Here is a 27,211-nt window from a genome sequence, read left to right as displayed (position 1 = left end):
TGTAAAAACTGGGTCAGTGGCTTCAAAACATCAAAGCTCATGGCAAGTTAAAGCCAAAGAAAGTATTTTGATTTTTTTTTTCATTAAGTATTCATCTCTTGCAATAATGTACAGTTCCTTTATGTAATAGCTTGAAAATAGGAAAAAAATGCAAATATGTAATATGTAATACATAAGCTCCAAAGTGCAGAGGAAAAACTGGTGTTCAGGTTCATACATATGTAAAAAGAACCTCATTGCATCATTAATACTAGAATAGTAATACTGTATTGAATTGCTGTGCTTGAGATTCCTATCTGGAATTATACCTGGAATTCATTCAAGTAACAATTGTAACAATATCAAGGAAACACTTCTAAAATTGCATATAGAAACACAGTTTAAGGAATTTCATGTATCTAGATGGAGTGGGAAATTTTGACAGGTAAGCAGTACTATGTATATGAAATATATATGATCACTTCTTGTTGGATAAACTATACTTGTTTTGCAGCATTGACAACTTCAGGAGCATGGCAGGCACAAATACCTGTTTTAAGTGCAGAACTACTGGATGCTGCTTAAAGAAAGATAATTTGGGTGCATATTGGTTAAAGTCAAGAAAAAAAATTCTGCTCTACTACGAATCAATCAAACAGAAATACTTGCTTTACCTTACTCGAGACCTAAATAGCTATATGAAGGTATATAGCTTCTTGCCTTATACACAACATCACCAAACTGGTGGAAAATTATATTTAAAACCATTTGCAAAATATTCCTGACACTGGAGGGGAGCTGACTAAACCATGTTCACACAGGATGTGACAAGATATGCAGCCAGTACTGTGGCACTCGCTGCAGCTCAGTGGAAGCCCTATTAGAGAAGTGGCAGACAAGATTCATGTTTGCTCTGAAACAGAGGCCTGGCAGACCTTCATCTGCCACAAGACTGAGCTAAGAAAAGGATAAATCAGATCATTCCTCTTGCTATTCTGAATTGCATTATGTTTAATTGCTGGCATGGAATAGCCCTCTCCTGAAATTACAACCTACAGCCAACAGTATGGAGGTTTTTAAATAAAGTATAACTGAAGTCCAAGCCACTGTACATACACAAGGTTACAAGCATAAGTTAGTGACAACAACACTATGGGGACTGCCAGTGAAAATGGTGCACGACAACATAACAACAAAATAGTGTCTTCTATGGGCTTCTGATCAGAAAGTAGAGATTAGACATAAATTCAAAGGCATATAACAGTCTGATAAAGCTGAATGTGTTATGATTTTTTTAACTTCATGGACAAGTTTCAGAACTAGACGTATAGTCATACATGCATTTTTTCTCCCCTCTTATTTTGCACAGTTATGTACAAACACACTCGACCAGACACCATGATAGACAATACACATTTTGTCAGTGAAAGACTGGATACAGCAACCAGTAATCTGTAATCAGATGCTCTCCTGTGGTTAAGTGGGGTTACTGCGAATGCAAAATAAGAAACATTCATGCTTGGTATTTTTCCTCTGAATTCATACATGTCAAAAACAACAACGGCTAGCAGAAAAAATAGTAAATCCTTACAGATGACTGGTGCACTTACAGAAGGATCATGCTCCTCCCCACACGGAATGATGTGAAAAGGGATGGTGGAGCTCCTGAGGAGGAGGCCCAGACCCCACTCACCTCCCCAGCACTGTGGCTGCGCTGCCGAGTCAAGTGCTGCCGATGGACCAGCGCGCTGGTGGGCCTGCTGCTCTGCAAGGGCAGCCGCGGGTCGATGAACGTCGTGGTGCGCGAGTTGTGGTCCACAAAGAAAGCCTGCAGAAGGACACACAAGACAGAATTCATCAACACTTTTTTTATTCATTAAGTCTGAGGTTAATGCTTATTGGGAATCCAGGTTTCATTTGACCAGGTGGGGCTGTGGAAAATCTGTTACTGTGGCTTCCATTTCCTTTCTGCAGAAGGAGGACAACACTTTTCCATCCCAGACAAAGGAATGAACTGTTTAATGCCTTACTTTGTTCGTGTCTATAAAATCCTTTGAAATTCTCACCTGACAAGCATCAGAAGTGGGAAGCTTTATTATGACTGTCAAGAAGAGAAGACTTGAATATTTAATAAAAGTAATCCTGGTGTATTCTCCTTTTCATTCCCTTATAAGCATCTAAAAAGGTGTCATTAAGTGGCAAACCCATTACCTTTTGTGAAGTATTTACCATATAATTATGAATACAATTGGCTGTATGTATGTCAAGTGTATCCCTGCATCCAGTGATGAACTATGATTACAGACCAACAGGCATTTTTGCCATATTTCTGCTACAACTATTCTAAGTCCTCTGACCTTTTTTTCTAAAACCCAAAACAAAATGCAAAAAAAACCCCTAAAGCACCATACCAAACAAAACAAAACAAAACAAAAAGACCTCTGAAAGCCAAAAAGAAAGGTCAACCAACAACACAAAGATGATGGCAACAAAAAAATTTTAATCAGGCAACCAATGAGAACAACCACATACTGGCCAGTCAACCATTTGCTGAAAACAAGGTCACAGGGACATGTATCCTGGAAAATTAAAGCCTCCTAAAATTCTAACCAATTTGAACCAAAAAGGTTCCTAAGCCCTGAAATTTAAACTTTTTGGAGCACCAGTGTTGCACTTGGAAACCAGCACTGTTCTATTTCAACACACTCCACATTTTCTGTCACAATACTGGAAACATGTGGAAGTGGCAAAAAAAAATTCTCAGTTTTGAGCAGCAGAATTACAGGAAAGTGACATCTGGTTCAAGGAATCAAAAAATCTGGACCAGCAGAGTGGTGGTCAGGGACTGTCGTAGCCATTTCTGTGTTTGGCTACCAGTGAGGTACTTTGACCACAATTCCACAAACAATTTATTCCTGTGGTGTCAGCAAAAGAAACATTCTCATCTTTCCCCCTCCTGACCACTTGTTTCATCCCCTGTGTGCCCTTCCTGCCTTGTGCTGGCACAAGTGTTTGTGTAGCCATGCAGTGAACCCATCAGGGGAGCTGGTCCAGGCTAAAATTACTCTTTTTGTCCCTCTCCCTGCTGGCTCCTCTAACCTCAGTCAGCTCACCAGGGGTGAGAGGAGAGGAGAGCATAACCACCTTTCTGGCAGCAACAGCAGCTTCTAGTATTCATGGAATCACTGTTTCAGATTGGGAAAACCAGACCAGAGCAAATGCAATTCTTCTGACTGCTGTGAAGGTAGGTAGACAAACCATGTGTCATACTATACAGCAAGTAAAAGCCATTATGGACTGCAGTGGGAGACAATGTTCATGCTTCCATTTCCCAAGGAAGGAGAAGCATATGGGGAGACACCACAGTTGCAGAACCCTGAAAGTGCTCCAGAAAAGAGCACCAAGCCTCCTATAGCCCCAACAGCAACCACCTGTACCTGTAGCTTGTGCCTACAAGGAATGAATCCCATCACCTGAGCAGTAAGAACTCTGTTCTGACCATCTGACATAGTCACAGATATGCAAGTGAAACTGTTTCACAGCTAAAACACTGTAAAGTTTTTTCAATAAATGAAATTTTAATTGCTACAGCTGAGCCTGATGCAGGACTTATTTACCTTGACAAACAATGACGCCACCCTGCCGTGCAAGCAAACAGATTAGAGATTACAAAACCAGTGAGAAAGAATAAAAACCATAATGAAATTTATATTTGGGGCCTGGAAGATGACTCAAAGTGACTGCTGGAATACAGCCAGTATTTCTGAAAATTTTTCTCCCGACTGGTAAGATCTACCTATTTTACTAGCAAGTTTGGGGGTTTTTTAAGTCCTTCTACCTGTTTTATCTAGTCTGTGTACATTTATAAGATGTAAAGCACTTTCAACAAAACACAGGTTGATTTCATGAAGTCAACACCATACTGTAAATCACTTATTAAAAATTCCTGATTCAATAAAGGAGGTAGTACCCCCTAGAGCTGTACCACTCAGTTCTGATTTAATGCAGCACTCTGGTATTGCATGCAGTGCTCCACAGCATTCTATTTAAGTAACAACTCAGTTTAGACATGAAGATAAAGACAATCCTATCTTATTGAATATGTATGGTTGCAGGCCAGCTCATAGTAGCCTACTTTAAAACAAAGCATAAGTTAGCACTTTGAAGCTTTGGTGAAGATAATCATTGGAGCTTCAATGCTTTGGGCTAATCTGGACACTGGCACACAGCTCAAAATACAGTGTGGCTCACAATCTCCTTTCAAAAAAATTCCTCTCATAACTCCTGCCTACCTATAATCCATAAATCTACAATGCTTGAAGAGACTGACATAAAATAGGTAGTGCCAAAACTATATTTAGCCCATTAAACATGAATAGTTGCCCCAGTTACTCTTCCAGTTAAAATCTATGAAGATTGCTAAAATACCTTTTCTTCCTATTGGAGAGTTCAGTAATCAATTACTATGATTTCTTTAATTGTAGAGAGAAAAACCAAAAATGTGCTCTAATAACTTCCTATGTATTTGCACATCTTGCAGAGACCTAATTAAAAAGCACAAAGACTTGCATCTGGCTTTAAAATACAGACACATGCTTACACACACTGCACAAATGCTTTATCTGTATGCTGTCTGTGTGTGTATGCACATGGACACAGCAAGGCACAGCCCCAAAGCTCAGCTCAGGGGCCTATTAAGCCTGTATAATGCTTCCTGCTACCACATTTCCCAATGGCTTTCTGCCTCCCTGTGGTCACTGACTGATGATGGATCATCTATAATGCCCATTAGAAACTACACCATAGTCACACCAGACCTTTTATGATATTATCTCCTGCAAGGGATACACAGAGGAGCCAAAAAGGAGTGGGCAGCTGGGCTTTGCTGTGCAGCTCTGGAGGGAGTTCAGAGGTGGGCAGTCCCCAGCTGACCTTGGAAGACAGCCCACAAAGAGGACAGGCAAGCAGCACCACACTGCCACGGGGGAATGAAAACACCACTACTCAGCATTGTGCCAGGGCCAGAACCACCGCTGTGCCTCGTGAGAAAGAGCACCAAGCCCTCACTGTGATATACTTGAAAAAATAAAGGAAAACCTCTTCTCAGCAGGGAAGAGTAGTTAAGGAAAGGAAACATAATTATATAATGTGTTATGGCTAAGTTCTACTCGCTTCTCTTTAGGTTTATGCTTTAATAAAGGCAGGTCCAGTTTCAGTTTGGTCTCCCCAAGCACTGCTCTTGCCATGTACTGGCCATGGTCTCTCTCGAGTGCTGAATAGGCTTTTCCACTGCCCACAAGTGGCACTTGTGACACAGACAATTCAACATGGTGAAAATGAGCAACACTAAGACTAATTCAAAGTGAAGAAATCCCAGTAGGAAATTATTCAGTGCTTCCTCTCCTTGATTAATATTGTGGTAGCATTGCTGTTACCAAACAACAACTCAGAAATCCAAAGGTCTAATTCTCTCTATGGGGCACTTATTAAAGAAAATTGAAAATTGCTCGATTCTTCAGGAGAAAACTGACCTCTGAAGAACTTAACAGAACAAGAATGACTTAAAACAGAAAACAGTGAGGCAAAGAACAACGTTAGTAGAATTACACATTCCTAATTCTGTCTAACAAAAAACCAAAGTGCTTTACAGAGTTAAAAAAATCTAGGAAGCAACCCTCAAGTACTTTTACCCTTCAGTTTAGAATTGTCTAATCTTTCCAAGCATCAAGATCATTATTTATATGGACTCTCACAGCTAACCACATTGAGAGTGATAAATGTAAGAACCAAGAAGCTAAATTTGCCAGTAATCCTAATAAACTGATAAGCCTTATCACTTTCTCACATACTAATCACAGTCTATTTTTAACCCTCCTGTTTTCTACACAAAATATAATGTTCCAGATACTGAGGATGCACTAGCTTAAAGTTACATTAAAACTTACATCACAACTGTAAAAGTGACATCAGAATATTTTTTTAGGAAATTGAAAATTGATACTTATTTTAAAAAATCAGCGAGACTTTCAAGTATTTAAGATCTCTAATACCTCTTAAGGAAACCTACTCCATACCATCTCTTTCCAAGCAATACACAACCACCAGAGTGATCCTCCTGGGAGCTGTCACAGACCATGCTTTTTACCTCAGATACATCATTTGATCTCAGAAACTGATGAACACAAGGCCTTCTTAGCCCTGTGGAGTTACCTTGCCCTGATGGTCGTGTTTCATCTCCCAGCCCCTGGGCAGCTCCAGCTGTTTGTTGGCAAACATGTTGAGGAAGCCCACCAGATCCCGGTTGTGCTGGTAGCGCTCAAAGTGGTGGGTGTCCCGCCGGACTTTGGTGATCATGTGCTTCAGACACGTGTTGTTTGTAAACATGCGGTAGGCACTCTGAGAAACACACAACAGCAAAGGCTTTTCAAAGAGATTACTGCTCTGGCCACAAAAGACAAGCCTGTGCATTGTAAGTGGGCCTGCAGAAGAAAAGTTACTCCTTCCATTGCTGCTTCTTACACTATAAATCCCAATACACAAAGAAACACTGAGGGGGGAATCTATGCAAAAAGAAGCACTGAAGAACAGGCAAAAAAGGAAAATATATATATTAATAGGGTTTTGTATGACCTCTAATATACTTTGATATAAACCGGGCAATCTGGGGGAAACAAATATTGCCATTAAGCAGCAAGGTCTTTCCCCGAATTGTGTCTCACCCTGTGCAAAGCACAGTAAGAAAGCTATTGCTTCCATAAACAAATAATTTTGCATCATAAGAAAGATGAAGAATCGAGTGGAAAATAAAAATTGCTATCATGCAGAGCTGTGATGGCCCTGATAGCCCAATAATTTCTGTGGATAATGATGAGTGAATCTAGCCTCCCTATGTACTACCAATATCTTATCATCAAACACTGAGCAGTGTTTTTGTACACAAAACAACTGCATTTATAAGCATGTATTTATGAAAGCCTTTGAGCTGTAGCCACCATACTCACAGGGTTAGAATGCAGCACTGTAAAGAACTCTGGGCTGATAAGGAATTTCACAGGGGGAGACTGGAGCAATAAAGTAAGTCTGGATCTGGAGGTAGAGTGAGGGAGCACATTCTCTCTTCGAAAATCTAAGAGCAAAGTAAATGTCAAAGACTTCCAGCAGTTATTACCAAAGCATCCCTGCAAAAAACTATATTGATGTGAATCACACAAGCAAGGAAAGCATTAAGTAGACAACTATTGCAGATTTACTGAGGATTGTCCACATAAGTGTACCCAAATTTCTTCTAACATAACACTGAAGTTTCTGAAAATATTACAATCTTAGTTTCGTAACATTTACCTGTGGCTTTCAGCAAACAACCATTAAAAAAAAAAATCACGTTCCATTATTTGGGTTACCAAGTTTGTCCTTCTATATAAGATGCAATAAAGTCTCCTGGGCACGTCTGCACTGCTATACTGTAGCTGTATGCAGGTAAGTAATTTTTTAAATGCTAACTAATGGATATAAAAGTCATGGTACACTTATAAATACTTCATTCCTTCTTAAAAAACAAACAATAAATCTGCCATTACCACAGCCCCAGTCTTGATACAGTATTGAAGCAGCTTATGTAAGTAAGAAGTAGGTTGCTAAGGAAGTACCTTTCAAGTTTCAACTTCCAATAAACATTTGTGTCTTCTCCTAGCAACTACAGAAGCGCCCTGAGTTTTCTTCAGTACCAGGAAGGAAGTGAAAAATATTGAGTGGTGTTTGCTACAATGTGAACACTGTTGCCCCCAATTCTCTTTGAGGACACTTGGAAGCGTATTTTTAATGTAAATGAAAAACTGCAAGTTCAGATTTGGTCTTCAGTGATGCTACACTAAAATGTGTGCTGCCATGTATATTTCATTTTCCTTCTTTTTTACATGTTGCAGTATGTGCACACTTCTCCATCAAATGAATATTTATCATGTAGACCACAGCTATCACAGATATAAAAGATCATAACACACAAGCAGAGCAAGGAGAAAGGTAGTAAATGAGACTCTAAACTGAGAGAAAAGTAAGAAGGTATAACAAAAGAAGAGGCAAATAACAAAGGTAAAATTCAAAGTAAAGGGAATGGAGAAAATAAAACACATTAGAGGAAACTAGGAAGTGTTAGGGAAACTGGTAAAATAAATAAACAAGAGGACTTTTACAAACACTACTTAAACAATAGACCTCAAGCTGTCCCACACAGAACACATAATGAACAGGGCAGAGTGGCACAAAGGCTCCTGAAGCTGTGCCTGAATACTTGGGCTGGGAGTGTCTTGCAGACACTCACTGAAGTTTTATGTGAACTCTGTACTAGTACAAAACTTGGGTGTACACCAGGCAGCTCTCACTCTCTGGAAGATGCTGTGACACGTAGCAGCTAAGTCCTCTGTCACAGCCTGGGCAATCTGGAAACCAGAATGGGTCACCAGGTGGGTTTTTATTGCAATTTGAGGCTTATGAGTTTGGTTTATGAGAAGTTTATTCAGCTGAATTTGCTTAACACTGACTTGTGTACAGCACAAACCATCTGGCTGCACATGCACAAAGGTAGAAAAGGAAACAGCTACAACAGAAGTGAAGACTACAAGTAATAAAAGGGAACACTTGGGTAAATCTCAAATTCTACAATGACTTGAAACTCAAAAAAGGGTGACACTGCTTGCACATCAGTTTAATTTAGGAGAGACTTTTAAAAGAGTACATCAAGAGCATCCAGAGACAAAGCCAAAGCACACGACACCACACAGCTGTGCAAGGAACTGGATGGATAAAAAACTTTATAAACGTGTTAGTAAATTTTTAGTAGGAAGATGACCAAGGAGGGAACTGTTTAGTGAAAAGAAAAAAGTAATGATGTTCAGAACCCTAAACAAAAGGTCTCTCTTCCTTTATTCGTTCCGAAGGTTAACACTGGACAGACTATCAGAAGAATGAAAAAACAGAGGTGAGAGAGAGCAGGTTAAAGATCATGGTGCAAATGAAAGGTTTTCAAAGCCTTTAGGTCAGGTGACATGCACTCCAACAGTTAGGAAATAAGGTGGAGTAATCGCTGAGACATTGGTGGCTCTTTCAGAGGTCTGAAGGAGTTCTCAGAAGGAATGGGATAATGCTGTAAGAGTACACTAAGATGTTTTACTAAGATCTCTCTGGCTCTGGTCCTACTCATTATTTCTACTAATGACTGGATAGGGAAGACAAAACTTGCACCAATTAGGAGATTCTGCAGTACTTGGACAGCAGAATGGACAAGATTCAAAACCACAGGGGCACATCAGAAAAGCATAAAGATCTGTGTGCAGGTAAGGATAATCAACTCACAAAGACCAGATGAAAGTGCCAAGGTTCTGCACACAAGGATCAGGACTTGATTTTAGCAGATCAAGGACACTGGTTAGTGTCAAACTATTGAAAAGAAAACAAACAAACAAACAAACACCAAACCAAAACAAACAAAACAAAACCTTCTGCAGTAACGTACAAGGAGTGTTTTATGTAAGACACTTCCACAACCTCTTCAGTACAGCAGAGTCATAGCTTTATTTGATTTTCTGAAATTTTTCTTAAAAGCTGAAGACCAACTCCAGACAATCCTGAGTAGGCCAAAAAACTAATTTGAGACCTAAACCCAGAAGTCACGAGGAAAGACTAGGAAGCAATGGATTTAAGGGTATATTATAAGAAGAATAATGAGAAGACTGTCTAAAAAAGTTAAAGAATGTCCCTCAAGCGGAGAATATAAGAACTCATGAGACAGCATTTGGCAAGCATGGCCTAGGAACAGCTCATCCAATCTATCTAGAGATGTAGTCAAATGACTGCCTGAAGCCTGTTCTAGTTCTACATTCTACTATTTCAAACTTCATTAGCAGAGTCAAAATATTTGTAAGCCAGACCATGCAATTTTATATTTTTTTCACTGCAAGTCTCCTGCTCTCTAAACCAGTCTGGTACTGACAGAAAAGTGCTCTGAATTTCACCATCTTCTCTTCAGAATATTGAGCAGGCTGAGTCATAACCTTCAAAACTAGACAGCATTGAAAACAAATGGCTTAATTTTCACACAGATCTTCAGAGGAAGAAGTTAGGGTTTGCCTTATGTACTCTCACTAAATCATCTACGAGATAAGTGCTCCCTTCCTTGGAGAAGGGGTAAAAAATTAATTTTTTTTAACCTGAATTAGAATGGTGAAATTCAGCTTCCTCTGCAGCTCCATCCACGGCATTTGTGTGCTCTTCAGGCCTGTCATTTGTCATTGTTCTTCGGATGCTCTGGTACCTAGGATTGGAAAACTGGACTTTACATATAGTATATGGTAACAATGACCCAATTCTGGCTCCAAGGTAGCCTGCCCATATTTTCTGCCATATAGGTTAATATATATTGACCTCTGATTTCTGCATTAATAGCCTTTTGAATTTCTGACAACCATCATCAGATGTATTATTTTTGGTCACATAGCTTAAGATCACAGGTGGAACACAAAAGTCCTGGAAACTCAAATGCAAACTAAAAGCAACAGCCACACAAAAATAACCACCTAAGGCCAGCAGTGGGAGCAGCCGTGGCCTTGTCTCCACGCACAGTCTTGCAATGGTCAATGCAAGCACACACAGCTCACAAGCACCAAGGGTGACTCTTACCGGCGGTTCAGCTGCTCCATCTGCTGTATGGAGTTGGACCTCTGCAGAATCTGTGGGGCTGGGGGAGCTGTGGGTCGCTGCCATGTTGTTGTCCTGTTCACGTGGTCCACGTAAAAAATGCGTCCGTGGCTGTCAATTCGAGCCTCCCAGTCTAAGGAGCAATAAAATCCTGTCAGCTATGGAGGGCTTGGGGCTTATTCATTGATTTGTTTGAGCTCTGTCACTTTTATAAACCCATCTATCGTCTCTATAATAATAATTGCTACTACAACATAGACATATACCTGTGTATATAAAAAAATATACATCTATACAGAAACAGACATGCCTGATTCTTAGACACCTGCAACTACAGAAAACATGCAAACCATTTAGCACATCAGTTGAAAAACAGTCTTTGAGAGATCAGCAGGTGTCTAGATGAGACTGTCTATATTGCAAGTCTAAGTGAAAGTAGTATCTGATGACAAAATAAAAACCCTCAAGTTTTTAAACCAGAGTTTGTAAACAAGTATTCCAGGAAGAACAGAACTGTTCATTGGGAAAAAAAACCCAAACAACAAAAAAAACCCAAAAATCCTTCAAACAGTTCACATTTGTGAATTCATTATCCTGCTTAATTGTCAAGCCCCAAATCACTGTATAATAAATTGGGATTTTTCTTGTCATCTTTATGCCCACTTCTGACAGTCACCATTTCTGTGACATGCTCTTGCAGAGAAAAAAACATTTTATCCTGCATTTAATTTTAAATACATTTAAAATTTTATCCTGCATTTAATTTTAAACACTTGAGCAATGGCTTCCAAAGTAAAGCATGTGCATCAGTATTGTGGTTGACAAGGCTGTCTTCTGCTGTGTTCCTATATAAGGCTATATTCCATCAAATCACTTAGTCAAATGTGTTATAAATAGCTCGTTGAAGCTATTGCAAAACTGTCATTCATCAAGGTTTCATGGTCAAGCTCTATTAATTTTTTTCCAAGGAATGTAGGAACTGGAGCACAACAACATAATTGTTGCACATAATAGGCAGAAATAAAAGATAAATGTTTAAATTCTTTCTCTTGTTCTTTAACTTGAACTAACACAAGACTGAAAGAAATACACAGATTTTTCTTCCTTACTTTGAAATTTTGGTGAAACAACAAATTGAATATAATCCAAATTAAAAAGAAACTACAATTTACAGCTCAAAATCATATTCTTAATATTTTCTCTAATTTTTCAGTATTAAAATATTAAATCTCACATATCTGCAAGCAGAGGTTTGAACTAAAAAAACTGAATCTAGGCAATGATTAGTAGACTTTATATTAGCAAATTATTTATTTACACAGATATTGTATTGGGCTATGACTGTAAAGGGGTGATGTGTACATGCATCATGACATGCATGACTATGCAGAAACACAGCAAATGGCAGAAATGTTAAAATACTACACAGCCAAAGCTTTTTCCACTAATATTTCACCAGTTTTTCCAAGTAGTTATTGTATAGTTTTCTTCTGAAACCACAGAACTGGACCAGCTATCTCTGTGCATTTCCTAAATATTTGTCTCCCAGACACAGTTTGGTAAAATGCAGAACTGGTATAATAGGGCGGCAGTTAACTCGAAGATCTGCACACAGGATTAATCTGATTATAACATAACCAGCAAGGGAGCACAACCATATCATCATCCTGGCCTTGCACACCCAGTTCCATCCATGTTCTGCTATCAGGCTCCTTCCAGTTACTTGCTCCAGTTACAGAGCAAAGTCCCATACCGTACTGGGAAATAGGGATCTGTTCATTTTACAGTAAATATCTTAATTCCTGACTCCTTTAAAGTAACAGAGCTTTGCCACAGACTTCAGTGGGTCTGAATTTACTTTTTTTTTTTGCATATTTGTTTTAAAGCAATGTTTTATGAGTTGTGTAGCTTTTCTTTGGGGGGAGGGGGGTCTTTTCTTTGAATACCTAACATAGAATAGATTTTCACTTCTCAAAGTTTAAGCACATTAATGAATTCAGTAATTGAGAGCAATTTTTTTTCATATGCATTAGAGAAATTACAATTCATTTGTTCATTAAGGCTCATCTAACTTGCTTAATGTCCAGGTTTATTTTAATATAAAATCTTCACTCTGCCTTGAAAAATGCAAGGAAAGCACAGACACCTGTAAGTTAATCTGCAGATATGGAAGATGTATATTCCTTTGTAAATCATTACCACACAAGCAGCATTCAGAGATTTCAGAGTGCTTGACAGCTCACAGTGCCTCACAAGCACCATCACCTCATCTCCCTGCCCCTGTGCACTGCACACAGGAAAGGCAGCACTGTCTCTGCATGAGTGACACTCAGCAAGTCTGTGTGCACCAGGTGTAACTATCACAGCAACACACCGGACCCAACCATCATCACTCCTCACTTCCAACTTCTCAGCTGCTCATTCTCAGTTCTACCATCCAAAAAAGGAAATGTAATGAACTCTCAGTGAAGAGCCACAGGCAGCTTATTCCCCAGTTAAAGTATGGAGAAGCTCACTTGGTGGCAGGGCCTCGTCCACTCTCTGGTACCGGCTAACGTCCTGACGCACCGAAGGCAGGGACCTCAAGGGCTGATGGCCATTAGCAGGAGAACCTGGAATCAAAACACACACACACATATTTCTTTTTTCAGTCAGTGTGGGGAAGCCCTAGAGTTGCCTCTAAACTGAGCAAGCTGTGTTAAAGCTTCTGCAGGACTATGATATTTCAGGATATATCTAACAGTCATCTTTTCTTGGGGTCAAAATAAGTTATGCTGACAGTTCTAGGCAAGTGATCCTCTGGATGTCCTGGTCCTGGAAACACCACCTCTGGGATGTGCTGCATCCCTCTGTGAGCAGCCAAAGTCAGGGCATGGAAACAACCTGTGCCTGAGCCATATCCCAGGACAAAGCTCCACCTGGACTCAGAAACCTTAAGAGTGGGAAGTGGAACTGTCCATTGTCCCTCCTTGCTGCGGCCAAACTGATCTGCAAAGCATGATGCAACCTGACACCTAACAAAGAGCATCCCAAATGTCTAGAAAATGCTGTAAAACATTGACAGTATTTGAAATAAACACCAAAATTATTATTTCCAGTCAACAACCTGTTTATGAAGGAAATTACTGCTTATATATAGCTCTTGGTATGTTATGAAAAAGATGCATTTGGAAACCCAGTTGACTGGATACACTTCAGGCCCTGAAAAAACTGAACAGATTCCATTATTAAAGTTGCTTGGAAACAATTCATTAGGGACACATTTCTACTTTCAGTGATTTTAGCGAGACAGAAAATTCTCAACTGTTAAAATAATTTAAAAATCAATAAGCGTTTTACAATGTTAACTTAGGTGCCACATTTCTCTCTTGCCAAGGCTGCAGTGTGCTAGGATCCATCTGTACAGAGAACGAATTGGGAAAAGGAAAATAAAGAGCCTGAAGTTGACAAAATATGGTTATTTTTCCTTTCCCCTTTCTTTTTATTACCCTTGTGTTTTAATGCTAATATAAAACATCTAAAAGAAAAGAGCACAATAGAAATTCTATTTTGCATTTCATACTTTTGGGGAGTTTTGTCCTTCATTACCATTTTCATTAGTGAATAGGGTAATACTGTGGAATTCTTTCCTTCTCTTCATCCTCCTCACTACTCCCTCAAGAACTAAAATACATGCAATTTTAAAGTAAACACATTTTGGATATTTCAGGTTTGGATTTTTCATTAAACCAAAAAAACGCAAGAGTCTCTTGAAGAAAGAAATAAATTCAAAGCAACAACAAAAAATCCTGAAAGACAACGAAATTGAGAAATCAACGATCTTTGTTTTCAGGTGCAGAAAGGTCACTCCAGAAAGTGCCTCCCGCAGGTGTTACCTCCAGTAGCTCCTTCAAGCTGCGCTGTGGCACCCTCACAAGCTGCCTGCGCTCCCTCAGTTTCTTCATCCTGAGACTGGCTCTGGGCAGCTGCTGCCTGCAGGCTTCTTCTTCTTTGCCAGATTTCTTCTGCTTCCTCTTGGTCTTGCAGTTCCCCCGCCTCAGCCTCCTGCGCCTCCTCCCGAGGTAACTGCACCGCCGGCAGGGAACCAGCGGCGCTCGCAGGCTCCTGCGCCCCGGCACCCGGCTCCGCCGCAGCTGCCTCGGCGGCACAGGCTCCCTCCTCCTCCTCCTCCTCCTGGGGAGAGAAGGCTGGAGTCTCGGGAAACCTGGCGCTCTCACAGGAGGAGCAGCGCATCTCCACGGAGGAGCGCCGCACCGTCGCGCTCTCGTTGCAGGAGCTGTCGGCCCCCTCGGCGTCGCTCTCGCCCTCGGGCCGGGTGCTGGCCTCGCTGACGCTCTCGGTGCGAGCCGGGTCGCTCTGCTCCGTCTCTGACGACAGCTGGGAAGGCTCCGAGCCTTGGTCAGTGGACTCCGTTTCGCTGACGCCCCTTCTGCTCCCACCTGCAGCTTCAGCAGCTCCCGAGTCTGCACTGCCGGGAGGCTGCTCTGCCTCCGGAGGGGCAGAGGACTCGCTGCCAGCCTGCTCTGCTGTGCCTTCAGCCTGAGAGCCCTGCAGGCTTTCGCCTCCTTCCTCTGCAGGTGGAAGCTCTGGGGGAGAATCTTGCTGGTCATCAGCTGATGGCAAAGGAGCATCAGAGGCCGAAACCCTTTCATTCTCGGCAGGACCCGGCATTACCTGATCTGATGAGGAACTTACTTCATTTCTTTCAACGTTTCTGGTAGCACCATTTAGCATTACTAAACCACCATCATCTTCCAAAGAAGATGGAAAACCAAGGTCTTGATGCAGCTCGTGCTCCTCTTCATCCGAGTCAATGTGAAGCATAGCATTAAGTCTTGTGTCAGTAGGGAAGCTACTCCTCAGTTTTGGGGAGGCTCCTCGTGGACGGTCACCACAGGCAGATGTCCCTGGCCTGGGATGGTTATTGTGTTCTATTGCATCGAGATAGTCATTTAGTGAGTCCTGGCGACCTCTGGGAGGGGATGATCTTGAACCACCAGAGGTCAGCTCATCCTGGTCTGTCTCCAGAGTCCTACTAGTCCTTAAAGAATGTCTCAGGATTGTGTCTCCAGAAGACTCCTCAAAGACTGGGCCATTGGAACACACAGTGGATGTATCGTGATGTCCTGCTGGCATGTCCTCATCATCAGAGGGGCTCCCCAAGTCTCCATTTACAGAGTTGGTTCCTAGCAAAGTCCCAACTGTTTCTGGTGAAGCATCTGCAGACAGAAAGACTGAAGGTGAAACACAGAGCAGCAAGAACACATAGTTCATTCTACTCAAATTATATAAAAATACACATTCTTGAAGACGCTTGCTTCAATCAGAAAACTAAGGGAAGAAACTTCAATCAAAGTAACAGAGGCATCTACAGTGTTGGAACAGCAGTTACAGAACTGTCTCTGTATAACTAAGGGAAGAAACTTCAATCAAAGTAACAGAGGCATCTACAGTGTTGGACAGCAGTTACAGAACTGTCTCTGTATGTCTATATACTGTTTTGTAGGATATAGAAAAATTAAGAGGTGTGCAGTATGACTTTAAATTATTACCATTTTGCTTGCAAAAAACAGAGCATTGCCAAGCATAGCATGAGAATCATAAGCAGATTCATTTAGAATCTATCCAAGAAAATCAAAAACAATATGCTAAGTGTTGGTGGTTCTGGAACTGCCATCTCCAAGACAGCACCTGCCATATCTAAATTTTGAATCCTAATAGAAAAAACCTGTAGTAGGGGAACTATATACGAATGAGAAAGTATATTATGTCCTCAACAACAGGAAAGCCTAGACATGGAAATACAAAGAAACTCTCTCCATACAACTATCTGGAGATCCAAATAATTGACAAATTCTCACCTTCATGAACAGAAGATGTGATTTCCACTTTGAATTGGAGATACCCACTAACATGATCAGCTGGGAGCCTTCTGCCAAGATTATAGCTGAGAACCTGGTCTCTGCAAAATCAAAAATATGGGATTTTTAAAATTTTTGCTGGCTTCATGTTTTCAGTATTTAATTCCTATTATGGTCTTAAAATCGGCCACATACTCCGGCTTGCATGGAAAAGCACAAACACCAACAATGGTATAAAATACCTTTTGGTAACAGATAAAGCAGCCTAAAAAACTATGTTTGATCAATTCCAAATACAGATTGTGCCCCACCAATTCCTATACAACCCTACATGTAAGTTCTAAAGAAATCAAACTACAAAGATCCCTCTCTCCTAACCTCCTCCTATCCCCAACACAGTGTTTTATAATTAACAAAACCCTTCTGCCCCCTTGTGGTTTTTACTATGTGCAAAACATAGTAAAACATTTTTCACATTCAGCGAAGCACTTCTGCATAGTAGAAAATTAATGCTTGAATTAATCTTTAAATACATTCTTAAGAGTTACAGAATTCAGTGGGGCTCAGACTAGATTAGACACTTGTATCAGCTTGAGACTTCGGATCAGATCCCAGGCTGTACATTTTTATTAAGGTAAAGCCTGAAATCACAGCCCCAGATCCCCCCAGCACAGCTGGGACAGCTGCAAGAAGAAGAGGGAGCTCCTAAAGACCTCCACAGGAAATTATTGTTATTTATATAAAGAACTTGATACTGGTATAACACCTCTCCTTTACTTGGGAGCACTCCTACCGTAAAATAAAACAAATGCAGCTATTACTGAAATAAGCTGCAACAGTTTGCATAAACTTTTAGGGGGAAAAAAAAGCCCTCAGTGGACAAGCAGCCTCCCTTCTCCAAGCTGCTCTACAGTCCACAGGATACCAGATCTCTGCAGCAGCTTCTCCAGGACCTGTCACAGATTCCTCACTCTGTACTCCAAGTGCAAGTCATCCATTAGACATCTGAGGTTTCCAGTTTTTACATAAGTTTTATATTACTCCAAGCCATTCAAGAATAGAGGAAGCCATGTCATGAATAATGTCTTCTCTATATTCAGCTGAATCAGTTCTAGATGATTCTCATGCTCATTTATCCTGTTTTCCAGAAAATTAAAAGCCACTGGTCGTTTCGTTACACAAACTTGTGAGCTCTGACTACAGCTAAAACTGGAGTAGAATTTATCTAAAAGTGGCTGGCTCTGGATTTCATCTTTTAATTCCTTAAGAATCATCCTTGACATCACCAAAATGATGGTGTTATACTTGCTTGACAAAAAAAAATTCAAGAGCATTAGCAGTTATAATTGTGTATTTAGTACATTTCTACTTCACATCTACATTAAACACTAGTTTACTTTGCAAAATCTTTGGTGAAATACTGTCTGTCTTTACACAAAAACGGCCAGGTATACTACGGAAGAAGAGGCAAAAGATTTAATGTCAGTTCTAACAAAGGTACAGTAAACCAACCAAATACCCATATTCTTAATACATATTTCTTATACTGCCTCTCCTTTCCTAAAAATATTTGATATATCAAATATACATAACTGAAATTCAGAGAAAAGAGCAATGTCTTCCAGATTAATGGTTTGAAAAAACAGAGGTGAGAACTGATGAACACAGCAAACTGGTGATTTCCACAAATCACAGCACTAGGAATCCCAGAGCAGAAAAACATTTTGCTGTTTAGCAAGGAAATACACACCCTGCACTAGGTTTTAAAACCAGCCTGGATCATGGTGTTATTTTTGAATGTACAGGAGTGTGCAAATTTATTAGAAAAAGCTGCTTGTTCAACCAAACAGTATGTTGAAGCTCAATGTGAGGCACTTCTTAGAAAAGTTGTATTGTGTATATACCTGTACTGTTCTTGGATACCACTACAAAACAAATGGACAGGCTTTTTAAAAATATGTTTTTAATAAATTCTGTGTCAGAAGGTATTATCAAAATCTTAAGCTACTCTTACAATTTTATTCTTCCTTTACTTAGCAGTGTAGACAACACTTTGAAAACGTAAAGCTGAAAACTGTTTTCAAATTGAATTTGATTTTCTCCCCCTATGCAACTTGTTACTTTCAGGGGAGTATCTGTGGAAAAGGAGGCCAGTTTGTATAACTGTGATGACACTGCCATGCCCTTAAGCTTTAAAGCAGAAAATATGCATTTAATTTCACCATGATTCCTCATGGGCCTAATCCTGTGGCTTTTTAAAGTCAATGAAGACACTAACTTATCAAACTTTGAGGCAGGGCCTTTAAAAATGGCATGCACAACAGGTGAATTTTGAGTCCCATCACTGAGCTACTCATAACAACAGGCAATTTTAATTGTGTAGTACTAGAAGCACTCTGAAAAATAAGGAGTCACAGCCTTGCAGTTCTGGCCAATTCACTGAGGGTATATTACATGTCTGATTAGGGAACTGACAATTAAAAAGACTGCAGCTATACAAGAAGTCAGTCAATTATACCTGCTTGTTCTAAATAATTTGCACACAACCACGTAACACTATGAAAATGCCTTGTTTCTTTACTAGCTAGCCAGAGGGTAACGTTTCTTGGGAATAGCATTTTTTATGTAAAGAAATCAGGCTGAAAGAAAAAGACACACATCAACACAAACATGGGTACATATATTCAGGACAGGGCTAGAAACATTGCCATTTTCCAGTCACTCCATAAAGCTATTAAAATTACAATGTATTTCTTAGTACAGATGCAGTAAAAATTTGCTGGTCTCTACCAGAAAGCCAGAAAGGCTGCTCTTTGCTCTCAGTATCCTAGAGGCTGAGTCCTCCTGCTGAACACAAGTTAGCATTAAGAATGTATTCATTTACCCAATTGCATGTCTCTCCAAAAGTCTCTGAACGGGTATGGTTAACTTCCCAAGGAAGCGCTTGATGATCGGACGACTCTTGGCAAATTTGTCTTTAACCTCAATTTCCAGGACATCTGTTAGAAGTGCAACAAAAGAATATTTCTGGAAGGAAAGAACATATTTGACACCATATCAATACACCTTTATTCAGAAAGAATGTACTTAATTACTATTAATGTGCAGTGAACTTCAAAAGTAATGACTGATGACAGCAGTTTCCACAAGGCAAAATAATGTCAACATCATTTATTAAAGAATTGTTGCATATGTAACTAGCTTTTTACTCTTCCCCATTCCCTTTCACAGTTCCTTGAAAAGAATTGCTCAGTAAGAAACTCCACTGAATAAAGGCACTTTCAGTGTCTATGTCAGAAAGTAGAACGCCATGTATCCTACTGCTTGCTTCTATTTGCATAGGGGAAAGCAAAAAGAGAAGAAATCCTGGCTGTACCCTGTCAGGTCCATGCAGGAGGAAGGAAGTAAGTGTCTCACTCCAGGCTGTGCTCAGAAGAATTTTCCTCCAAAACCATGCCTGGCATTCATGTTTTGTATGCCTGACAGGAAGTCAAAAGGGCAATGTGTATACAGTACATTCAGGAGCAGCACTACTAGAGAAGGAGTCTTGCCCCAACATTGACAAATCTTCCCAGCAAACTCCAAGAGAACCTTTTCCAGCACTTGGGGTCTTTAAACAATATGGTGCTACTTTACAGAAGATTTCTTAATGTCTGGTAAAATAATTTTTCCACCTTTCCCTACATGGGAACATTAACACAGTTACTCTTTTCAGCTTTCATTTTCATGCATTTTGTGAGTACTTCATCTCTTAGACCTGTAGTTCTCTGTCAAGTCTGCCCAAAGATGGCTAAAAGATTCAAAAGTGGTACAGAGCAAATGTTAAGCAAGCACGTTGGCAGACACACACATATACATATAGTGTGATGATAAATTCCCTTAGGAAAACAAGTTTAAGAACCCAAAATTTGTATTTGTCATCTAGATTTTACAACATTCCAAATAAGTGAGCAAAGTATGGCATAACCTACTCAGAAAAAACAAGGTCATCTGTTTATTCTTTTACTATCTGCCACCTTTATGACCTCTGAGCAAACCACCTGTGCACAATGCCTAATACACATGTATTGGTTAGGTAGCCAAAGATATATTGAACAATGAACAATAGGAGAAACAGTTCTTCACTTCAGCTGTAGGCATCAGATAAACTCTGCAAAAAAAACCAATTAAACTGGGTCAGGAATAAAATACCTTCCTCATGCTGAGTAACTGTCACAACTGGGTTCCTCTGATAAACAGAACTTAAAAATGTGTCACACTCAGTTTGCTATAATATTGCAAATTACTTTGCAGAAAGTATTAGGTGTAAAACAGGATCAATCCTGCACCACTAGGACAGAATACGTAATGGGATCATAACTGCTGTTGTCAGAGCATTGCTAAAGGGAAGATCCAGCAGCTAAAGCAAGCTAATACAATGTGTGCACCAGTGAACATTATCTCTTTTCTAATAAGCTTCAAAGCCAAGGAGAACTGGAGGAGGACAAAAAAGGGGAGAATAAAAAGAGTAAATTTTCTTTCTAGCTTCTGGATAGATGGACAGACAGACTGAAAGCTGAAGAGTCAGTGTAGAGATGCGAACTTTGTTTTTTTAAAAGATTTTAGGACTATTCACATCTACAGTCTTTCCCACAACCAAGCACCCCAGGGCAGTGCTAATGCTGGCCCTGCTCAGTTCTGCTTTACTGCTTGTTTGCTTTATGATTTGTGGAAACATTTCCCAAAGCCTACTCAATTTTCATCTTCCCAAAGAATACATTAACATTCACCACAGTACAGGCTTGCCAGTTCTGAAAGGCCTATGAATGTGTGTCATCAGTTTCACTTTGCCACATAAACATTTATCTTCAAAAGCACAGACTTGGCTCTCCTGCATTCACTGACAGTTGTGGGACTGATTTCCTTCGATGGGATGCGCACAGTTTAACCAATACAAACACGTTTGGCAAACTGGCTTCTGCTAGACTCCTGTTCACCCCCCTTGCTGAGTGCTGCTCTGACACCTTCCTGGGTTTTCCTTCCTGCAAGGTGTAGCTTGCAGGGGCTACATCAAAGAGAATCCCCTTAGCCAGATAAAACTGGAAATTTGTCACCTGCTACACAGCACAAAAACACCATTTCCAAATGAACAGTTGTTGCAATCACTGAGCATAAATGTTCATGTAGTTTAACTTCTCTTAAAGAGTCTTCTCATAACATATAATCCAATTTTAATTAATTTATTTTTGCAGTTTTAAGAAATCTACAGGGTGGCTAAGTGAGTTCAGCTTTTTTTTTAGCAGAGAAGGGAATGAACTGCCAGCACTTAAATACCCAGCTTTAATATGCAGACGATAACTGTTTATATCCACCAACAGGGTTCCTAAAATTACTAAAATTTCTGTGTCACTTGAAATAACTAGCAACAAAATAAGCTCACGGCTTTCAGAGATTAAGGCCTAATGCATGAGGAGAAAATGCAAGCCTGGCAGACAGCTCCCAAAAGGGATACATTACCTCTCTGTGCCAAACAGGATTAGTTGTGTTACTGATGATAGTCGACCTTCTTTCCTGGCCATGGTGAGCAAACGTAGGAAATGTACTTTTCTTGCCTGGCTGAATGGACATCTTTAGATAAGGATCAGGGTTGAAGAACATGCCTTTTTTAAGTCCAGCTGCTCTAATATCTATAAAGCAAAACAAGAAGGAAGGAAAAAGGAACTGAGTAAATTAAAGCTAGTTCACAAAGTAGTGTATTCCTAAAATATTACCCAGGAAATCAATTCACCATAGATTACTAAATAAAGCAACTTAAAAGTACTCACACATTAACTTGATCCAGTGTACAGCAGGAAATCAAGTGTTTTCCCAAAAGAATATAAGGAAGAAAGGTATCAACATCCTCATTTACATTTGAGCCTCCACTTATTTGTAAAACAAAAACATAAACTTGTAGCTCACCTACAAATACTTTTCTCAGAAAGGTATCTAAGGTATTTCCACTCAAAGAAAAAAGGAAACCCCAACAGAACCAGCTCAAAATGAATCACACAGTACTTGTTTTGTTTCAGGGTGAGGAGAAGAGATAAAAAACTATATGGGAGGTAATGCAGTGAAAAGACACTTTCCAAAAGTTGAGTCTTTGAGAAATGTAACTTACCAAGTCTGCTCTGGAATATTATGCAATTTTCTCGCAACAGAGCAGATAATCCACCTCACATAAAGGGAGGCCAACTTTTCTGAAAAGGCTTCTTTCTTCCTAGGGAAACCTCAGTACTGCCGCCCTCACAACTCACAACAATAAATAATAATTTCCTCAGGAGCACATTGTCATGACTAAGGACTTCAATGAGAGTGCAATCTTCAGCAACAAGAAAAATAAAGAGGTGCTTTTTAATATAATATTAGATTTTAAACTTAACTGTAAAATATTTCTCTGTTTCTCTGTAGGTTTGCTGAAGCACAAGACTTGTCTTTTTCCATTAAGTACACCAGTATGCTGCATGCAGCAATGCAACAGGCACATACAATTTAGACATGCAGCAGAATTCATTCGCTGCTCTAAAATTAAATGCCATGCCTGTGGATTCGGTAAAAAAAAAAAGAATCCTACCCAGTATTCAGAATTAAGCCACACAGCAGAAACACAATGAAATAGTCATGTGTAAATGAAGAACCCAAAAACATTACAGGACATGTGTCACAAGCCTATCAGTCAACACACCTTTCAAAATTATTTCATGGGACTCCTCAGGCAGAATCACAACTGTCTATTAAACAAAACAGGCTTTCCAGAATTCACAAAGCAATTACTTGTACAGTCCACTCTGTGAGTCTGTACAACCTATCAGCTCTATCTCAGGTAAATGCTGAAAGGTCACTTCAAAAAGCAGTGGATTTTTTCTGCTCTACCTCTACAATCTCTGCACGTTTTATTGTCAGCTCTTCAAGATGCAGAAGCGAATTTCATCTGCCTTTGCTCAAGCTGAATATGCTTCTGTCTCACACAAGATTTCCCTGGAATAAAGTGCTAATCAAAACAAGGGAAGCTGGTAGACTGCACCCCTACAGCTATTTCACTGTAGTGACAGCTTAGCTCTGTTACAAGTGAAAATTTTTTCCCTTTCTAAACCACCATTCAGCTATTGCTTTTTTCACAGTGATGGAGCCAGACTGCATTTTAGTTAGAAGTTATGATTTCCACTCTTCAGTCTGAGAGGAACCGTCCCTTGTGCAAACTGGAAATTTCCCTAAATTTTTCATGGTGGGATATATCCAATCCATTTCTTTCACTCCTGGAGACCCATGATTCTGGATGGATTTCAACAAACAGAAGTTCTAAAAAAATGACATCTTTCAAGCCACTAGAGTGTGCTCCTACAGAGGCTAATGAAGAAAAGTATTCCATCTTTGATGTTGTTTAGAAACAGAAACTTACTCTTTTTTTAAACAATAATCTGTACAACACAGAGAAGTATTGGTTTTTACCTGATAGGGTAAAGCTGACCAACTTCCTGGAGTGCTGAGCTCCAGAAGCACCTTCATCCGTGCCTTCTACTCCCATCTAAAGAGGAGAAAAAAAAAAAGAAATACACCACAGAAGTTTTCATCTGCTTTGTACATGCCTGAGGATGATAACACAATTTTAAGGTACTATGCTAGGGAAGGATCTGACCAAATACTGCCTTGTTACCACAGACAGCCTCAGCCACAGCATTAGTTTACAGCAAAATATCTATTATTTATGTCACAGAGTGCTAATATACCAGTATCCCAAATCTTCCAAACAGAACATGTATAGGCTAACACACATGCAGACAATAATAATCAGAGAAAACCTGTATCTTTTACAGCTTTCCCTTCTGTAAAGTAACAAACAACAGTGTGGATTTGTAATATGCATCAAAGCACTGAGCTGTCCAGTGAGAGCATATGTAACTTTTGTCACTTTCCCCAAATAGATAATTTAGTGTGCAACAAAAAAAAAAGCAAAGAGATCAAAGAGAGACTAAAAAAGCTTTCAGCTCTATTAACAAAAGCTCCTTTTAAACAGAAAAGCGCATCACACATCTAAATATAAATGTGGTCTAAAAGCTTATGCTTTACAGATTTTTGAGGTTTGGTTTCTACTGAAATCCCTCATTAGGTAAAGCACTATTTCAGAATAAAAGTTTCTCATGTATTAATGTCTGTCTTTCAACTAGCAGAAGGATTTGTCTTTCAAGACAGAGGAGATGTGCATCCAGCCGAATAATCTATCACAGAGACATCAATGGAGAGATCTTTGAAGACAAATGGTTCCCTGGGCAGGCACTGCCCTCACTCCCAGCCAGGAAAGGTGACACAGAAAAAGTTTGAGCCAAACACGGAGCTGAGGATTAATACCAGTGATAGAACAGGGTCTGATCTATTGAAAGATGCAAATCAGCTGAATAAAAATGGGCACAACACCCGTGAGTGTAGATGAAGAATGTGAGGCAGCCCTGAGCAGTGGTTTGAAGTCACCAGATGGATAAATGACTCGGGAGCTGCAGTAGCCACAGGGAAGCTGCTTTGCATTCATCAAACATGTAGTCATTCCTTTTTATACTGCTTTAAGCTACTTAATAATATCATTTCAAATACTTCCCACGATGATCAGCAAGCACATTGGAATTTCACTGGAATTAGCAAACGTGTGGATTTCTCCAGACAGAGTGATGAAGAAACAGCCATGATGTTGGGGCCTGACATCCCTGTGGGCCTCAGCGGTCTCATGAGGGGACACACCATGCCAGCAAGCACTGCCACTCGCCAGCCAGTCCATTCCCTTCCCTCACTGTTGGCTTCATGGGCACTTCCCACCCCTCAGGGCAAGACAAGTCTCGCCAGAGAGCTCAGAACTGTCCCTTTTCCACCCAGCATGACATTATTATGCCAGTGATTTTACTTACGGATGCGTAAGTAGTGACAGGTGGTAGCAAAACTATGAAGGCATCAAAAGCAATGGGTTAATTCCAGCTGGATCAGTGTCCCCTTGTCTACAGACAGATACCATGGAAGCAGTGAGGGGTGCATCCCACTGTGATACTAATGCTGTCCAGGCAATGCCACAGGAATGCTGTGTGTTCCAGTTTCCTCCTTTGGGCTCATTTCAGCATACACTGTTTTCCATGTTAAAAATTTTACTCATCAACAAAAAGGCCTTTCCCATTCTATACCTATTTCTCTGCTACAAGTCAGACTCCATTTGAATAATAGAATTTTTATTGCTAACTTCACATTATAGAAAATAGAATTTGCCGACAATTCAGCTATAATAACATGAATGGTGACAGTGTTCCCTAGCACTTCCATGACTTTTCTATACAACCTCTTCCTGTTCCATTATGATCTAAACAGCAGTTTCAATTCTTCTGCCCCAAGTGAAAATTTCATCCCAGCACACACACAGAGCTTTGCAGCACAAAGGCCATGTCATCTAGTGTAATCACAGTGTTTCTGAATGCTCCATCAGGCCTTCCATTTCCCCTGAGCCAAAGTAACACAATAGAATGTTAGCTGCTTATCCAAAAATATGATGGACTGAAATAGCTGGTGTGATACACCACCAGTATGAGAAAATCCAGTAAGCAAGGAATTTATTGCACCATAAAAAAAGGGAAGTGAGCACACCATTACTCTCTTACAACTTCCTCAAACAGCATTTCTCTAAGAAAATAAGAACCAGTACCAAGAGAACCCAGGGATCTCTGCTGCACAGTGCTTAAGCTCAACACCAAAACCATGGAAATGCAGTGAAGTTTTAATGTTTAACAATAGGTTTACTTACACATAACTAACCCAGTATGACATTTTTAGGAAGTATTACCTGAACTGTCATACAATATTCTCATCAAGAAAACTAACAGCTCACTACTTCTGGAAGTCTGCACTGTTCACACAAACAAAAATGATTATATAAAATTACCCCTTCTAGCAGGTGTGTGAATTCTGTACAATACCCAGGACCCTGCATTACCTTTCAAAACAAAGAAATTTAAATACAGCAAAAGCTGGTATAAGCCTTCAAGAATTACTGTGACTCTCAAAGACAGCTCTCCAGGTAGCTTCCAAGTCATTAAATGCACAGTTAGATGACAGAAGTTCAGCTGTCCTTTTGTTCAATTAATCTCAAAACTACTGGTGGATAAGATAATAAGGTCAAGAAAGTTCAAGTGGTCTAATCACTCTGCTTCTCAGTAATGATATAGTGCAGCATGCAGCCTATATAAGGGTTATTTTATTTTATAATGGTTATTTTGAGATTCACTTTTTCCTCTTGCTCAGAGGAAAAAAATCAGACTACCTGTCTTTAGTTTATAAATTGACTAAAGACAGTAGCTGGCAGACTCATTAACTATGACACATTTTCTCCTGTAAAGTATCGAGTCTGTATGCATCTGTGAAACTGTTACTCATATTGAGATCTGACAAAGATCTGAAAATTAAATTATGCTACCACCTAGGTTTGTAATTCTAAGAGAAAATCCCCACATATTTGGTATATTGAGGTACAAAGTCTAGTATAGCACATTTAGTATCAGATAACCATAGCATGCACTTGTATATAATGCACAACATTGAAAAAGCACAAGATCAGAATAAATGCTATGCAGTCTGAGTAATTTCTGCTTTACTGCATCCTCAACACTGCAGTTGTCAGGACACCACCCTGACTGCTG

The 27,211-nt window shown here is 39.9% G+C and overlaps 1 protein-coding gene across 3 annotated transcripts in view; it reads right to left on the bottom strand.

Annotated features, from left to right (window-relative positions):
- The window catches only part of HECW2 (HECT, C2 and WW domain containing E3 ubiquitin protein ligase 2), a 100,202-nt gene that overhangs the window by 33,464 nt on the left and 39,527 nt on the right, over positions 1-27,211 (bottom strand). For all 3 annotated transcript variants that reach the window (XM_041472883.1, XM_041472885.1, XM_041472884.1), the window contains 11 exons: positions 23,997-24,072; positions 22,026-22,195; positions 19,414-19,556; positions 16,530-16,630; positions 14,544-15,887; positions 13,185-13,280; positions 10,651-10,801; positions 10,182-10,285; positions 6,981-7,105; positions 6,190-6,375; positions 1,673-1,807 (listed from right to left, as the gene is read on the bottom strand). In XM_041472883.1, the coding sequence (XP_041328817.1) occupies positions 1,673-1,807; positions 6,190-6,375; positions 6,981-7,105; positions 10,182-10,285; positions 10,651-10,801; positions 13,185-13,280; positions 14,544-15,887; positions 16,530-16,630; positions 19,414-19,556; positions 22,026-22,195; positions 23,997-24,072 (2,631 nt within the window). The remainder of the gene's footprint in view (positions 1-1,672; positions 1,808-6,189; positions 6,376-6,980; positions 7,106-10,181; positions 10,286-10,650; positions 10,802-13,184; positions 13,281-14,543; positions 15,888-16,529; positions 16,631-19,413; positions 19,557-22,025; positions 22,196-23,996; positions 24,073-27,211) is intronic.

Source organism: Pyrgilauda ruficollis, unplaced genomic scaffold (assembly GCF_017590135.1).
Source record: "Pyrgilauda ruficollis isolate IOZ18807 unplaced genomic scaffold, ASM1759013v1 scaffold3, whole genome shotgun sequence".
Classification (NCBI taxonomy): Eukaryota; Metazoa; Chordata; class Aves; order Passeriformes; family Passeridae; genus Pyrgilauda; species Pyrgilauda ruficollis.
This window is presented reverse-complemented; position numbering and strand designations above follow the sequence as displayed.